The 18,371-nt window shown below is 43.4% G+C and overlaps 1 protein-coding gene across 1 annotated transcript in view; it reads right to left on the bottom strand.

Moving 5' to 3' along the window:
• acadsb (acyl-CoA dehydrogenase short/branched chain) overlaps window positions 1–18,371 on the bottom strand; it is an 85,008-nt gene that overhangs the window by 44,769 nt on the left and 21,868 nt on the right. Inside the window, exons 2-3 of the mRNA XM_070876713.1 lie at window positions 17,932–18,100; window positions 8,102–8,202 (exon numbers count right to left, since the gene is read on the bottom strand). Coding sequence (XP_070732814.1) covers window positions 8,102–8,202; window positions 17,932–18,100 — 270 coding nt within the window. The remainder of the gene's footprint in view (window positions 1–8,101; window positions 8,203–17,931; window positions 18,101–18,371) is intronic.

Raw genomic sequence — 18,371 nt, 5'->3', positions numbered from 1 at the left:
TCACCACTGGCTGGCCAGGTTGGATTACTTGGGTCTCTGAAATGAGAAGACAAAAAGGTAGGGTTGTGGCAGAAGGGTGGTGGCGGGAAAGCAATAGGTGCATGCTTATACCATCTGTAGCTTGTAAGTCAGAAGAGATTGTGGGATGAGGTGGAAGTGGGATGCGAGGAGGAGGATGAGCAAACTGTCATCTTCAATGCTTTCAGCACCATTGCTGGCAACGGCGTCAGTCACAGCCACTTCAATTATGGAGAGTACCGTCTCCTCGAGCAGGGTTAGGATATGGAGGCACGCATGTCCCCCTGCAATTAGCTGCAGCTGCCTCCTGTTATGCGCCACCTTGTCCTGCAAAGGAGAGGGAAGTGTATCAGTGAATGTGGTTCACTGTTTGGCCTATGTGGTAGTCATGGCTGAATAGCTGGCAGTGTGTGCAAGGTGCGAGACATGGGTCTGAGGCTTGCAGCAGTGTTAAGTGTGAGAGTCTGATTGATAGAGATTGTTAGTAGGTGAATGATGGGGATGTGGTGAATTGAGCAGTGTGTGAGGCTAGTGCTGCAGTTTGTGGATAAGGGCATTTGAAGAGGAATACTGACTGTGACCACTTGTGCGAGGCCATTAAACTTATTGCGGCACTGCATCCAGGTCCTCGGGGCTACACTGCTCACGTTAACCGTACGGCTATCTGATCCCAATGCCTTCTCTTAGTTTGCCTGAGGGAACCGCTCTACTTCGGTTCACCTCCCACACCAGGGCCTCCTGTGCTGCGTCTGAAAATCTGGGAGCGCTCTCTCTCTGCCATGTTGCGCCACTCAAGTTTTCTTGCTCCTCTGTCTGTTTCCCAGCTACTTCCAGTACCTGCTGCAGCCAGAATGCACCTCCCCTTTAAGAGGTGCAGGCTGATTTAAGAAATGTAGGCCAGCTTTAAGTGGTACAAGCCTTGCACGAACTTGGAGCCCTCTGCTGAAGTGCTAAATCACTGATCAGCATGTTTAGCGCTTCCTTTACGCTGCAATCATTTTAATTAGCAGACAGCACAAAGATTGAGTTCTGCCTGCATCAAACTCAACGGGCATGGGCTAATCGTGCATTGCGATATCTGCGTACGTTTTTGGGCCTTATCCAATTTCTAGGCCTGCATGTCTCAGTGAGGATCCTTCAATTGATTTATTGAAGAGCCTTGCTGTTTCCTGTCCTGCTCACAGACCCCACAGAGTCCTTGTAGGAGGCAACACGCTGGATCAGACTCTGGATTAGGGCAAGTCTGCAATCTAAAGCCTGCAAAAGCTGTGCGCAGCTGTCAGCGAGGTGAACAGCGAGAGTGCCATTCCTTCACCCAGACCATAGGAACAGGAGTAGACCATTTAGCTCCTTGTACAAAAAGCTATCAATCTCCAATTTAAAATTAACAATTATCAATTGCCATTTGTGGAAGAGTGTTCCAAACTTCTATCATCCTTTGTGTGTAGAAGTATTTCCTAATTTCACTCCTGAAAAGGTCTGGTTCTAATTTTTAGACTACGCCCCCTTGTCCTAGAATCCCCAATCAGTGGAAATAGTTTCTCTCTATCTACCCGATCTGTTCCCCTTAATACTTGAAAAATCCAAGCCAATACATGCCTAGTTCAGAAATGTTACAGATCATTAACATTACTAAGTTTAGCAAGTTGCTCTAGATTTGACCTCAATCTCTTGAGAACTTACCAGTCATCTGCATTCATGTCAATGTGAATGTTTAAAAATGTATAGAGACATTGAAGTTGAGAACGTGGGAATTGTATAGGGACAGTATAAGCTAACAAAGAATTCATGGAAGAATAGCCATGACATCTCAGACTCGAGACTGCGAAATGTTACAACACTAACACATATTGAAACAAAACCCACAGCTTGCAGAAAAACCTCAAGGTCTTATTAAATCATGTTATTAACCTGAAACATTAACAGAAGGTCTTTGTTTAAAATCAGACCATACTTAGGTCAGCTTATGAGTGGACAAAGGGAAAGAGGGATCCAAAGAGATAGGCTGAACTAGGATGTCACTCTAGCCCTATCTTGTTATCTTTTGCCGAAAATGTATAACCGTCGTCCCTTTACAATGTAACGTCACTTTGTCCGTAGGAAGTGGGTGCGTTCTATCAGAGTTGCATTCCTTCTGTCTGATAAGGTCCCGGATCGGGATTTGCTTTTTAAATAAAAGCTTGCTTTGTTTAAAGCACAAACGGTATTCGTTTCAGTAATTTTGCTGAACCAGATTGAGGTAAAAGAATCCAGAAATCAACATCGCTTGTAGGTTGTTTGTGGCCAAATCATACCAATTAGCATTAACATCCTTGCACAAAAATAAAGTGTTTTAGATCTAATTATATTATATGTTAAATGTTTTTGGCCATTAGCTATCTCTCCCTGATTTTGCTTCCTTGAAACCATCCCTCAGAAGAAAGAGAGGACACTTTGTTTTCAAGTCTCTGCCAATACCATTTGTAACCAGTTACAGGAAGTGCACATTAAAGCATCAAGCTGCTGCTCCATGCAATATATTTATTTTCTGTAACTATCAAAATTACCCAATTCTACTTGGTAATACTTAGCACAAAAAAGCTGCACAAACTCATACAAAACAGCAAATGTACAGATTATTAAAATTGCAAATGATGCTAAAGAAGAGGGCTTACATTTCACATCACTAACATTCACAGGACAACTAGGCAGTTTTAGTGCATTTTCTTCCACTAAAATGTTGAGCATATGAAACATTTTACCCTAGTTCAGCTAGACAGAATCAAGAATTTCTTGTCATATACAAGACATATTTGATGTTGTGTCGAGCTCCCAATAGCACTATAGCAATATGCCTCAAACCAATCTCAAGATAAACACTGTAGCCAGTGCATCATATCCAGTTCCTCTCCATCATGACTTCTTGGAACAAAACTGCACAATTAGTACAGAATTGGTATTGGTCTTGGAACAGAATTGCACAATTGATATTGTGCTATGGATTGATTTCCAGAGGGAACTGGAGTGGGCGTTTACTCATTTCACTTAGGATCCTGACTGGTCAGGTTTCAACAACAACTTGTATTTATAGAACACCTTTAAGGTAGCAAAACATCCCAAGGCGCTTTACAGAAGTATTATAAAACAAAAAAAAATTTACTCCACGCCACATAAGGAGTCAAAGAGGTAGGTTTTAAGGAGCATCTTGTAGCGAGGCGGAGGTAGAGAGGTTGAGAAGTTTTAGGTAGGGAATTCCAAAGCTTAGGGCCTAAGCAACAGAATGCACAGCCAACAATGATGGAGTGATTACAATCAGGGATCTCGAGAGGGCAGATTTAGCTGCGCAGCTATCTCGGGGGTTGTGGGGCTGGAGGAGATTACAGAGGTAGAGAGGGGTGAGGCCATGGAGGGATTTTAAAAACAAGGATGAGAATTTTGGAATCAAGGTGTTGCTTAACTGGGAGTTAATGTAGGTCAGCACGCACAGGGGTGATGGGTGAACGGGACTTGGTGCGAGTTAGTATGCGGGCAGCTGAGTTTTGGATGACTTCAAGTTTACGTATGGTTGACTGTGGGAGGCCAGCCAGGAGTGTGTTGGAATAGTCAAGTCTAGAGATAACAAAGGCGTGGCTGGGGATTTCAGCAGCGGATGAGCTGAGGCAATGGTGGAAACGGGCGATGTTACGGAGGTAGAAATAGGTGGTCTTAGTTATGCTGCAGATGTGATCAGAAGCGCATTTCAGGGTCAAATATGACACCAAGGTTGCAAATAGTGTGAGACAGATATTGAGGAGAGGGATGGGGTCAGTGGCTAAGGAAGAGAGTTCGTGGCGGGAACTGAAAACAATGGCTTTGGTCTTCCCAATATTTAATTGGGGAAAATATCTGCTCATCCAGAACTGGATGTCGGACAAGCAGTCTGACAATTTAGAGATCGTGGAGGGTTCGAGAAAAGTGGTGGAATAAAAGGGACAGTGGCAGCATGGATACGAAATTGGCTAAGTGACAGGATACAGAGCAGTGGTGAACGGTTGTTTTTTGGACTGGAGGAAGGTATACAGTGGTGTTCCCAGGGGTTGGTACTAGGACGACTGCTTTTCTTGATATATATTAATGACTTGGATGTGGTTGTACAAGGTATAATCCTAAAAGGGATGCATAAACAGGGGTATATGTGCACAAATCACTGAAGGTGGCAGGGCAGTAAAGCAGCAAAAAAGCTTACGGAATCCTGGGTTTCATGATTAGAGGTGTAGAGTACAAAAGCGTGGAAATGATGATGGTCCTGTATTCGGCCTCAACGTACGTATGTACATAGCGAGAACCAGAGGACACAGATTTAAGGTGACTGGCAAAATAACCAAAGCCGGCATGAGGAAAAACTTTTTATGCAACGAGCGGTTAGGATCTGGAATGCACTGTCTGAAAGGTGGTGGAGGCAGACTCAATCACAGCTTTCAAAAAGAAATTGGATAAGAACCTGAAAGAAAAAAATTTGCAGGGCTAGGGGGAAAGGGGACTAGCTGAGATGCTCTTGCAGAGAGCCAGCACAGGCTCGATGGGACGAATGGCCTTCTTCCGTGCTGTAACCATTCTATGATTCTATGAGGTCGGGCTGGATGTCGTCAGCGTACATGTGGAAACTAACGCTGTGTTTGCGGATGATGTCGCCAAGGGGCTGTATGTAGATGAGAAATAGGAGGGGGCCAAGGATAGATCCTTGGGGGACACCAGAGGTAATGATGCGGGAGCGGGCAGAGAAGCCATTGCAGGTGATTCTCTGTCTACGATTAGATAGATAAGAATGGAAGCAGGCAAGTGCAGTCCCACTCAGTTGGATGATGGTAGAGAGGCATTGGAGAAGGATGGAGTGGTCAACTGTGTCAAAAACTGAAGACCGTTCGAGAAGGACGAAATAATGCAAGTCATATTAGACTAGTAGAGACCTGTAAAACATTTGCGGTCAGATTAGTATCTTTATTGCAACAGTACTTGTTAAGACTGTCATCATCATCTTGGTCTATATAATCAATGCTGATGTCCTCCCTCCCCTCGCTCGCTCGCTCCCTCCCCCACTTCCCACCTTCCTACCCCCCGCGTCCCCCAGCCGCTGCTCTCACCATCTGCTCCTCCCGGCTGTTGTGTAATGAGAGAGGACTAATTAGCAATCTTGTTGTGCGAGGCCCCGTGGGGAAGAGTGACCATAATATGGTAGAGTTCTTTATTAAGATGGAGAGTGACAGTGTTAATTCAGAGACTAGGGTCCTGAACTTAAGGAAAGGTAACTTCGATGGTATGAGACGTGAATTGGCTAGGATAGACTGGCAAATGATACTTAAAGGGTTGACAGTGGATAGGCAATGGCAGACATTTATAGATTACATGGATGAACTTCAACAATTGTACATCCCTGTCTGGAGTAAAAATAAAACGGGGAAGGTGGTTCAACCGTGGCTAACAAGGGAAATTAGGGATAGTGTTAAATCCAAGGAAGAGGCATATAAATTGGTCAGAAAAAGCAGCAAACCCGAGGACTGGGAGAAATTTAGAATTCAGCAGGAGGAGGACAAAGGGTCTAATTAGGAGGGGGAAAATAGAGTACGAGAGGAAGCTTGCAGGGAACATAAAAACTGACTGCAAAAGCTTCTATAGATATGTGAAGAGAAAAAGATTAGTGAAGACCAACGTAGGTCCTTTGCGGTCAGAATCAAGTGAATTTATAAATGGGGAACAAAGAAATGGCAGACCAATTGAACAAATACTTTGGATCTGTCTTCACTAAGGAAGACACAAATAACCTTCCGGAAATACTAAGGGTTCGAGGATCTAGCGAAAAGGAGGAACTGAAGGAAATCCTTATTAGTCAGGAAATTGTGTTAGGGAAATTGATGGGATTGAAGGCCGATAAATCCCCAGGGCCTGATAAGTACTCTGGGATGCAGCCTAAGGAAGTGGCCCTAGAAATAGTGGATGCATTGGTGATCACTTTCCAACATTCTATTGACTCTGGATCAGTTCCTATGGACTGGAGGGTTGCTAATGTAACACCACTTTTTTTAAAAAGGAGGGAGAGAGAAAACAGGGAATTATAGACCAGTTAGCCTGACATCGGTGGTGGGCAAAATGTTGGAATCAATTATTAAAGATGAAATAGCAGTGCATTTGGAAAGCGCATTTGACAGGATCGTTCCAAGTCAGCATGGATTTATGAAAGGGAAATCATGCTAGACAAATCGTCTAGAATTTTTTGAGGATGTAACTAGTAGAGAGTGGACAAGGGAGAACCAGTGGATGTGGTGTATTTGGACTTCCAAAAGGCTTTTGACAAGGTCCCACACAAGAGATTAGTGTGCAAAATTAAAGCACATGGTATTGGGGGTAATGTATTGACGTGGATAGAGAACTGGTTGACAGACAGGAAGTAGAGTGTCGGAATAAATGGATCCTTTTCAGAATGGCAGGCAGTCACCAGTGGGGTTCAGCAGGGTTCAGTGCTGGGATCCCAGCTATATACAATATACATCAATGATTTAGATGAAGGAATTGAAAGTAATATCTCTAAGTTTGCAGATGACACGAAGCTGGGTGGCGGTGTGAGCTGTGAGGAGGATGGCAAGAGGCTGCAGGGTGACTTGGACAGGTTAGGTGAGTGGGCAAATGCATGGCAGATGCAGTATAATGTGGATAAATGTGAGGTTATCCACTTTGGGGGCAAAAACAGGAAGAGTATCTGAATGGTGACAGATTAGGAAAAGGGGAGGTGCAACAGGACCTGGGTGTCATGGTACATCAGTCATTAAAGTTTGGCATGCAGGTACAGCAGGTGGTGAAGAACGCAAATGGCATGTTGGCCTTCATAGCTAGAGGATTTGAGTATAGGAGCAGGGAGGTCTTACTGCAGTTGTACAGAGTCTTGGTGAGGCCACACCTGGAATATTGTGTTCAGTTTTGGTCTCCTAATCTGAGGAAGGATGTTCTTGCTATTGAGTATAGCGAAGGTTCCCTAGATTGATTCCCGGAATGATAGGACTGATATATGAGGAGAAACTGAATCAACTGGGCTTGTATCCACTGGAGTTTAGAAGAATGAGAGGGGATCTCATAGAAACATATAAAATTCTGACGGGATTGGTCAGGTTAGAGTCAGGAAGAATGTTCGCGTTGCAGGGGAATTCCAGAACTAGGGGTCACAGTCTAAGGATAAGGGGTAAGCCATTTAGGATCGTGATGAGGAGAAACTTCTTCACTCAGAGAGTGGTTAACCTGTGGAATTCTCTACCGCAAAAAGTTGTTGAGGCCAGTTCGTTAGATATATTCAAGAGGGAGTTAGATATGGCCCTTACGGCCAAAGGGATCAAGGGGTATGGAGAGAAAGCAGGAAAGGGGTACTGAGGGTGAATGATCAGCCATGATCTTATTGAATGGCGGTGCAGGCTCGAGGGGCCGAATGGCGTGCGCCTGCATCAAATTTCTGTGTTTCTATGTTTCTATGGCTCTGCAGCAATGCCCAGGGTGGCCCTGCCGCATCCACTGCCACCTCCTCATTGGTGCAAACCCAACCTCGTGCCATTGCTCCCTGACCAAATTGGTTGCGAGGCCGAGTGAGCCCTAATCATCCATTTGTCACGGAGTCCGGACCACGTGCCCCCAGCCCCCGCACCAGGACAGTCAAGAACTGTGTATTATTACAATAGATTGATTTGAAGGAGTTTTGTTTGATGGTCAGAGAATCTCACCATTTTTTTCTGGTAATTTTTACTTGTGGTTAAGCCCCTCTCGCAGCAAACTAAATAATTTGGGCAAAATCCACAATAGGGAAAATTGTAAATTGTCCGTCTGGAGAAATAGGCTTTGCCTGCTCCATACTTAAGTTCCCAACTTTCAGAGTAGATATGTGCATCTCTTCTGTTGGAGCTGGACTAAAGCCAATATCCCAGAGGCGAAAGGGGAGTCTTCTAATTTACTGCTCCACCTAGTCGTAACTTTATGACATTGAAAAGATTTCTAAATATGATCAGTTGATGCAGAGTTAATCTCCATGATTTTGTAATTACATAGCATAAGGTAAAGAAGAACAGAATTCCCAAAACAAAATATTACTAACCCCTTGTTCAAACAATCCTGCAATGACAGATTCATCCATGTGAGACTGTTCATCCATTTTACGGACCAGTGGTGCAATTCGCTCCTGAGCAAACTTAGCAACTAAAAAAAAAAATCCAAAACTGTCAGTAAGAGAAAAAAAAATGATATTTCACAATACTGAAAAAGTAACGATTCTGAAATAAAGTACACAGTATTTTTCATAGTTTATAGTTAGGAATTTATATAATCCATTTCCTTTTGATGTGCTTATCTACTTATCAAATTGATGGATGTCACTGGCAGGAATGACATTTTTCTGCTCTGCACCCAGCGTCAGTATCAAGTATTCTGGGGTCGATGTAGCACATCAACTACTAGAGCAATATGCTTCAACTCACACCTCAGGTGATCAACCCTTGCTGCAATGTTGGAAGGTTTCTATTTCCTGCCCTCTATCCTTACAGCAAACTGTAAGGTAGTAAAAGGAGAAGTAATTTAATTCCCAACACTTACATCTCTCATCTTGGGAAGTAAAAATTACATTTTAAAAATAGTATGTTGAAACACAGATACAATATGTAATTCCTCCACAGCAATAGAGCCAACCTTCATGGAATAAGTTGGATAATGCGATCTCAATCATAGGCAGTCCCTCGGAATCGAGGAAGACATGCTTCCACTCCTGAAGTGTGTTCTTTGGTGGCTGAACAGTCCAATACGAGAGCCACAGACTATCACAGGTGGGACAGATAGTCGTTGAGGGAAGGGGTGTATGGAACTGGTTTGCCACACGTTCTTTCCCGGATTCACTTCCTCCACTTAGGGCAATCTTTGGCCAGGGACTTCCAGGTGTCAGTGGGGATGCTGGACTTTCAGGGAGCCTTTGAGGTTGTCCTTGTAACGTTTCCGCTGCCCACGTTTGGCTTGTTTGCCGTGACGGAGTTCCGAGTAGAGCGCTTGCTTTGGGAGTCTCGTGTCTGGCATGTGAACTATGTGACCTGCCCAGCGGAGCTGATCAAGTGTGGTCAGTGCTTCAATGCTGGGGATGTTGGCATGGACGAGGACGCTAATGTTGGTGCGCATGTCCTTCCAGGGGATTTGTAGGATCTTGCAGAGACATCGTTGGTGGTATGTCTCCAGTGACTTGAACTGTCTATTGTACATGGTCCATGTCTGAGCCATACTGGAGGGCAGGTATTACTACAGCCCTGTAGACCATGAGCTTGGTGGCAGTTTTGAGGGCCTGCTCTTCAAAAACACTTTCTCAGGCGGCCGAAGGCTGCATTGGCACACTGGAGGCGATGTTGGATCTCGTCGTCAATGTTGTTAGGAAGCTTCCGAGATATGGGAAGTGGTCCACGTTGTCCAGGGCTGCGCTGTGGATCTTGATGACTGGGGGGGCGGGGGGGCAGTGCTGTGCGGCGAAGACAGGCTGGTGGAGGACCTTTGTCTTACAGATGTTTAGTGTTTAAAATGTTTAGGACGCGATCTGAAATATACCCATCAGCATACCTGCCCAAAGAATGGAAATTTCACTTTGCTGATTCGTACATTGAGGCTTATTGCCAACCCTCCTCAAAATTCCACCTGGTATTATCTTCACCTTAAAATGTAAATGGACTTGCATTGAACTGAATGAGACTGCCTCAATAAATTAGCTGAGAACCATTCACAGTCATCCCTCAAAACAGAGTTATTAGAGATGGAGAGCAATCCCAAATAATTAATTTTCAAGAGACCCACAAAGTGCCTAGATTCACTTCACAATAATAAACACAGTATGATCTGTTGTTTAATCTAATCAACAGCTAATATTAATATATTTGTATTTGAAACATTGTGCTTACAGTAAATATGAACACATTTGTAATCCAACATAGAATTATTTAACCTTTTATCATTTGCCAGCTCTTGACCATCTCAAGTAGACAAAGCTTCCATTTGATTTCATCATTATTTAGTTCGAACTTTGGTTCTGGTAATATGATGGCCTTGATTTTGCAGTGGGAATAATGGTGAGGCTATTAGCGCTTACCGTTGTTAAGGAGTAAATTGGATAGCAACATCCGGCGTCCACACATGCGCAGTTAAACGTGGAAATCAGGAAGTTGCTGTTTGATTTGTCCTGCTCCTTCACAAGCTTCACTACACTAGTACCTCGCCGGGAGATTCACCATTCAAATACATGAAAGGTGTGATGTTGCAGTACTTACCAACGAGATACCCTAGAAACATGCTCGAAAATGGTTGTCCATTCAAGTGCAAGTACATTTTTAATAGCGTAATAAGTCTTAGTTACTGCCAAACAATCTGGCCCTGAATATTTACTTTTACAAGTGTGGAGTCTTATTCTTTCTGATTTTAATTATTGTTGGATAGCTTTTTTAAAAATTAAATATTTTAAAAAACTTTTTCTGTGTCTTATCTCTCTTTGAAAATCCCATCTTTCTTTCCCTCTCTTTAGTTTGCTTTCTGTATATGATTTTACATTGAATTAAATATTTTTAACTTACACTTCCTGCTTTATACTCTGCGGGCCTCAGTAAGGATTCTTCAATCTGATTGGCTGAAGAGACACGATGCTGCTCGCCCTGTTCACTCAGGTCCCAGATCCCTTGTAGAGGGCACCGCGCTATAACAGACTCCCGTTGACCGCAAGTTGCCGCTCAAAAGACCACAAAAAGTCTGTGGGCAGCTGTAAGCGCAATTAACGGCGATCGCTGTTCGTTCACTGCCAACCTCCAACCTCCAAATATGGGCCGTTAATTTTAAAATGTGTTTTCTAAAACTTAAATGTTTTTCACAAATTTTATGAGAGTATAATAAACCTTTATTGGGATCTGAAAGGATTAATAAATGTAATCCACATGCTCAATTTTCCTATTGACTGATAATTCCCCATCATTGGTAAAGTGTTGCTACAATTTCAATCCCTCTCCTTTTTTAACGGGTCATATGTCAAACAGATGTTTGTGCTTCCCCCAACTAATTTAGTCATGCACGATAAAATCACAAGTAAATTGAGCATGACAAACAGCTTACTTTAGTGAAAGAAAATAATTGTATTTTCCAATTCATTGTAGCTCATGCTAAATTCTATCTTACCATTCATAACACAAATTTATTTCAGCTATTTATATCCTGCATTTAATTTACCCAATATCAACCTCCTTCCTCCTTCTTCATACTTCTAACACACAAGAATGACCACACAAAAACAAGCTGAATCATCATTAGAAACTCCCAGAGATATCAAATAAAGAAAGATTCTGGCAGCTTTAAGATGTGCGCTACAGCACCAGTTGTAGCTCTTTAACATACTAGACTGGACACAAGAGAAGAATTTTTACACTTTTCAAACTTTAGCACATCACGTCCTTTGTTCCACAACATGTTCCATTTTGTTTCTCTCATTTCTTCCTTTTCTTTTGCTATTAATTCCTATCTAGCTGTATTTATTCTTTGTCTCTTTCATTTCTAACATCAGTTTGTTTTCTGTCTGTCCAGTTTGTTTTTGATTACCTCCTGTGCATGTTTCCTAATAGACACAACGTGAGCAGAATCAGAGAAGAAGTTCATAGTAACAGCACGACAGATTCAAGATCGATTCTGGAGCTACTGGTAATTGCTGAAGAGGGTTCGCACATAATCCTAATAATTGCTAAGGTCAGACAATTGAAAACAGAAAGTCTTTCAGAAAGACAGTGACGGATTGCATGGTGATTGAAAAGACTGGAGCGGATATTATATTTTTTGTCCCAAAATGAAAGCCACAGAAATAAATACCATTTTTAACAAAAACTAGTATTTTAACAGGTACACTAGCCCATCTCATCCTTTACTGCTATTTGGACTATATTTAAGTATATTTATTGTACTCATCAGGCTTTTATTTATTTATTATTAATTACATTTTAAATAAGGAATCAGTTTCTTAAAGTAAAAAAAAAGAGTGATAGATATGATGGTGAGGCATTGGCCGATATTTACAGGGAGGGAGTGGTGAGGTCGGAAGCAGCTGAAGGGTCCAGGAACATGAGGACCTGCCAAATTTGACAGCAGGACACCATTATCATATTCCCAAGCAGTCAGATAGCAAGGCAGGCTGGTATTAGGGATTGGGTTGGAAGAGAGAGGTCATCGATCACGGCAGGGGCTACAGAGGGGCAATTGGTAGGAGAGGAGAGGCAGGTGGGGAAGAACATTCCTGCTCCTCCTGGCCTACAAGGAGTACCATAAAAAGCACTTACCTTCTGGAGCCGGCAGCTTCCGCCACCCTTTTACTGCAGGGTTTCCTGGGAAACCAGCTGGCAGCAGTTACATTTAAATCAGGCTCCCAATTGCACCGTGGAAGCCGGATTTAAATATGCCTCTCCAAGATAGGGCACTCAAAAGGCAAGCTGCCTACCGATGTAAAAATGGTGGCAGGCGCGTACGCGTCAGGTTGGAATCGTGTTTTTTAGTGTTTAACTCCCCAATCTCCTCCCGCCCGTCGTGGTTGGGGGGGTGCGGGGGGATCAGTATCAAGGCCATTTTATCCATCACAATACCATGTACATCCAAGTAATGGAGCCAGATAGCAAAGAATATAGTGAAAAATGCAACCCAAAGAATCATCCATTTAAAACACAAAAACTCTCTCCTTATGCAATTATGCATTCCTACTACGTAACTGACTTTACCTGTCCACCTGATAAGTGACAAATTAGTTTTTTAAAATTGGATAGATTGTTGGTGCTAGAATGGATGCTGGGTATAATTAAATCAGTGTCAGCATCAACTTCTCCCAAGTCAGAGAAAGCATAGATCATGCAAATAAGGTAAATAAAGCCCCCTCTAAATAGGACAAAAAGTGTTAAAAAAAAAACAAGCCTGAAGGCTTTGTCTCTTAATGCAAGGAGTATCCGTAATAAGCTGGATGAATTAACTGTGCAAATAGATGTTAACAGATATGATGCGATTGGGATTACAGAGACGTGGCTCCAGGATGACCAGGGCTGGGAACTCAACATCCAAGGGTATTCAACATTCAGGAAGGATAGAGAAAAAGGAAAAGGAGGTGGGGTAGAAGTGCTGGTTAAAGAGGAGATTAATGTAATAGTTAGGAAGGACATTAGCTTGGATGATGTGGAATCTATATGGGTAGAGCGGCAGAACACCAAAGGACAAAAAAAGTTAGTGGGAGTTGTGTACAGACCTCCAAACAGTAGTAGTGATGTTGGGAAGGGCATCAAACAGGAAATTAGGGGTGCATGCAATAAAGGTGCAGCAGTTATCATGGGTGACTTCAATATGCATATAGATTGGGCTAATCAAACTGGAAGCAATACGGTGGAGGAGGATTTCCTGGAGTGCATAAGGGATGGTTTTCTAGATCAATATGTCGAGGAACCAACTCAGGGGGAGGCCATCTTAGACTGGGTGTTGTGTAATGAGAGAGGATTAATTAGCAATCTCGTTGCGCGAGGCCCCTTGGGGAAGAGTGACCATAATATGGTGGAATTCTACATTAGGATGGAGAATGAAACAGTTAATTCAGGGACCATGGTCCAGAACTTAAAGAAGGGTAACTTTGAAGGTACGAGGCGTGAATTGGCGAGGATAGATTGGCAAATGATACTTAAGGGGTTGAAAGTGGATGGGCAATGGCAGACATTTAGAGACCGCATAGATGAACTACAACAATTGTACATTCCTGTCTGGTGTAAAAATAAAAAAGGGAAGGTGGCTCAACCGTGGCTATCAAGGGAAATCAGGGATAGTATTAAAGCCAAGGAAGTGGCATACAAATTGGCCAGAAATAGCAGCGAACCCGGGGACTGGGAGAAATTTAGAATTCAGCAGAGGAGGACAAAGGGTTTGATTAGGACAGGGAAAAGAGAGTACGAGAGGAAGCTTGCAGGGAACATTAATACGGACTGCAAAAGCATCTATAGATATGTAAAGAGAAAAAGGTTAGTAAAGACAAACATAGATCCCCTGCAGTCAGAATCAGGGGTAGTCATAACGGGGAACAAAGAAATGGCAGACCAATTGAATAAGTACTTTGGTTCAGTATTCACTAAGGAGGACACAAACAACCTTCCAGATATAAAAGGGGTCAGAGGGTCTAGTAAGAAGGAGGAACTGAGAGAAACCCTTATTCATCGGGAAATTGTGTTGGAGAAATTGATGGGATTGAAGGCCAATAAATCCCCAGGGCCTGATGGACTGCATCCCAGAGTACTTAGAGGTGGCCTTGGAAATAGTGGATGCATTGACAGTCATTTTCCAACATTCCATAGACTCTGGATCAGTTCCTATGGAGTGGAGGGTAGCCAATGTAACCCCACTTTTTAAAAAAGGAGGGAGAGAGAAAACAGGGAATTATAGACCGGTCAGCCTGACATCGGTAGTGGGTAAAATGATGGAATCAATTATTAAGGAGGTCATAGCAGCGCATTTGGAAAGAGGTGACATGATAGATCCAAGTCAGCATGGATTTGTGAAAGGGAAATCATGCTTGACAAATCTTCTGGAATTTTTTGAGGATGTTTCCAGTAGAGTGGACAAGGGAGAATCAGTTGATGTGGTGTATTTGGATTTTCAGAAGGCTTTCGACAAGGTCCCACACAAGAGATTAATGTGCAAAGTTAAAGCACATGGGATTGGGGGTAGTGTGCTGACGTGGATTGAGAACTGGTTGGCAGACAGGAAGCAAAGAGTAGGACTAAATGAGTACTTTTCAGAATGGCAGGCAGTGACTAGTGGGGTACCGCAAGGTTCTGTGCTGGGGCCCCAGCTGTTTACATTGTACATTAATGATTTAGACGAGAGGATTAAATGTAGTATCTCCAAATTTGCGGATGGCACTAAGTTGGGTGGCAGTGTGAGCTGCGAGGAGGATGCTATGAGGCTGCAGTGACTTGGATAGGTTAGGTGAGTGGGCAAATGCATGGCAGATGAAGTATAATGTGGATAAATGTGAGGTTATCCATTTTGGTGGTAAAAACAGAGACACAGACTATTATCTGAATGGTGACAGATTAGGAAAAGGGAAGGTGCAACGAGACCTGGGTGTCATGGTACATCAGTCTTTGAAGGTTGGCATGCAGGTACAGCAGGCGGTTATGAAAGCAAATGGCATGTTGGCCTTCATAGCGAGGGGATTGGAGTACAGGGGGCAAGGAGGTGTTACTAGTTATACAGGGCCTTGGTGAGGCCACACCTGGAGTATTGTGTACAGTTTTGATCTCCTAACTTGAGGAAGGACATTCTTGCTATTGAGGGAGTGCAGCGAAGGTTCACCAGACTGATTCCCGGGATGGCGGGACTGACATATCAAGAAAGACTGGATCAACTGGGCTTGTATTCACTGGAGTTCAGAAGAATGAGAGGGAATCTCATAGAAACGTTTAAAATTCTGACGGATTTAGACAGGTTAGATGCAGGAAGAATGTTCCCAATGTTGGGGAAGTCCAGAACCAGGGGTCACAGTCTAAGGATAAGGGATAAGCCATTTAGGACCGAGATGAGGAGAAACTTCTTCATCCAGAGAGTGGTGAACCTGTGGAATTCTCTACCACAGAAAGTTGTTGAGGCCAATTCACTAAATATATTCAAAAAGGAGTTAGATGAGGTCCTTACTACTAGGGGGATCAAGGGGTATGGCGAGAATGCAGGAATGGGGTACTGAAGTTGCATGTTCAGCCATGAACTCATTGAATGGCGGTGCAGGCTCGAAGGGCCGAATGGCCTACTCCTGCACCTATTTTCTATCCCAAACTGTCTTGGTGCTTTATCCCCAACCTCAGAAAAGGAGGCACTATTAAATACTGCAGCTTCTTTATTTTTTTTCCATTTCCATTTCCCATCTCTGATCAAGACTGTCAATATGCAGAAATATGGGGTTGAATCTGCTGGAAAGTTAATAACCAAAATTATTTCATAGTCACAACATTAGGGATGAAGGGTGGAACTTTCAACTTTGTCAGGGGTGTAAAACAGGTGGTAAAAGATCAGCGGCCTGCTATACACCCCACCCACCCAATTTTCCTTTCCATTAACTTCTAATTGGACGTTACTCTCAAGATTTCCAACCAAACAGTTGAAATTCAGTTTCCACAGATGAATGGATTCTAATCCTGTCCATTATCCAAGCTCAATAAAGCTCCCTTGATGCAACAAAACCGTAAAGCAACAACCAAAATGATTGAAGGTAGTGAGTGATCTGTCATGGTGTCACAGTCAACCATAAATCCTGTGAATTTGCTCAGAAGTGGTATGACTTTTAAAAATCAAAAGGGAGAGAATAGGATCCAGTACTAAAGTTATGAATCAGTTGGAAGCGTGCACGAGGACCCAGTACTAAATTGAAGTGTTGAATGAGCAACTAGAGCCAATATTAAAAAGGCAGGAGTTGGGTAAGAGAGAGCAACAAGAACTAGTCAGGAGAGCACAACAACATCCATTTAAGAATTTATTTTTGCCCAATCTGTTGGATTGAGCCAACTGTTGGAATTGACTAAAGGATGCCCTTATTTGTACTAATAAAATAGCCGCTGTGTCTCTGATTGGCTCTCCATTATCACATGACCTATTGCTGATTAGTCCCCTTGGAGGATAAGCCACATCCTGAAGTTTCTCTGGAATATGTAACTGGAACCGTCCAGCCCAAGTTCTGACTGACTTTACAAATTGTAATTTGATCCATTCTGACTTCAGTAGCCAGAGAGGACAGATTGTGAACAACCCAGCAAAAGCCACCAAGTTCCAGCCAATGTCCATTATTCCAGTCCAAGTGCTGCCTTCCCTAGCCAATGACCTTTACCCGAGTGCAAGTGCATGATTTTACACTCTTCTTCCCCCTACCCCCACCCTAGAAGGGGCATTGTGTGCGGATTGTTAACAGGTTTATTGGGTATGAAGTGAATAGTGACAGTGTCGTGACTTCTGGATTTCATCCACTCCAACGATGTCCCTAGTAACACATGCACTGAGCTTTCCGAGAAATTGGGTGTGGGTGTAAAGGGGGTTGGAAGAACGTGATCCATCTTCCCAGAGTTCCCTCTCTCCCCTCCGATCCCCCCCACCCATGTCTCTGTCTCTTCCCCCCCCACCCCGCCCCACCCATGCTCTCTCTTTCCCCCCCCCCACCCTCTCTCTCTCTCTCCCTCCCCACCCCCCACCAGGCTTTCTCTCTTCCAACTCCTCCTCCACACCTCCCCCCGGATCTCTCTCTTCTCCTCTCCCCGCCCTTCCTTCTCTCTCTCTCTCTCTCTCTCTCCCTCTCTCCCTTCCCCCCCCCCACCCCGTGCTGTCCTCCAATGTAGCCCCAACCCCCCAGGCTCTCCTCCTCTCTCCACCCTTCCAGGCTCTTCTCTTCTCCTCACACCCCTCCCCCTTTCCAGTCAGAGTCTCTCCCTCCCCCACACACCTTCCAGTCTCTCTCTCTTCTTCCCTCCCCTCCCCCCGCCGGTCAGGCTCTCTCCCTTGTTTCTCTCCTCCCCCCAACCAGGTTCACCCTCTCTTCCCGCCCCCAGTCTCGTTCTCTGTCTGTCTGTCGGGGGGTGGGTGGGGGGCGGAGTCCAGAGGATGCAGAAGGAACAGAAAAGTGTTACTACAAATAGTCACTGTTGACTTAACTAGCTTGCAGAATGTAAATAGCTCTAATGCAGCTGCAAGTCATGGAGCTACAGCAACGGGATGAACTGTCATTCAGCCCTAATTGAGCCTGGCTTTCAAGGAATATGGTTTTTCAACTTTATATGCAACTAGCTTGTCATTTTTGGCAAGAGTTCCCATGACAAATCACTAGTCTTAATAATAACCAACAAGAACTAGCACAAAAACAAACTGGAACTAATTTACCTGTTTCTTTCATCATTATCTCTTCTTCAGTGAAAGTCTGTAGTGGTGCATAAAGGTTGCCACTGGCTGTGCCATTATCCAAGGTAGCCTCTGCAGTGGTAGATTTTGAAAGCCATTGTTGAGCCTTTGGAAATGCTCGACACCAGGGTCCGATAAAACTTCTTCCCAGCTTTTGGTCATTTATGCAAGATATACAGTGTAACAAAAAGAAAAGTGTGTTATTTAACTGTTCAACTTATCAGGAAAAAGTGTACTTTATTTAAATGTAAAATCAACTATAGTTTACCATGTTTAATTGAAGCCCTTCCCTATTCACTTTTATATTTGAAACCAATATATTATTTTACTATAATAAAAATTGAAAAATTGTGCATCTAATAAATCCCACGGGTGTGATATATTTATCATTCTTGCAGTATTTATGCTCATTTTTTCTTCCT

The sequence above is a fragment of the Pristiophorus japonicus genome, chromosome 3 (assembly GCF_044704955.1).
Source record: "Pristiophorus japonicus isolate sPriJap1 chromosome 3, sPriJap1.hap1, whole genome shotgun sequence".
Taxonomy (NCBI): Eukaryota; Metazoa; Chordata; class Chondrichthyes; family Pristiophoridae; genus Pristiophorus; species Pristiophorus japonicus.
This window is presented reverse-complemented; position numbering and strand designations above follow the sequence as displayed.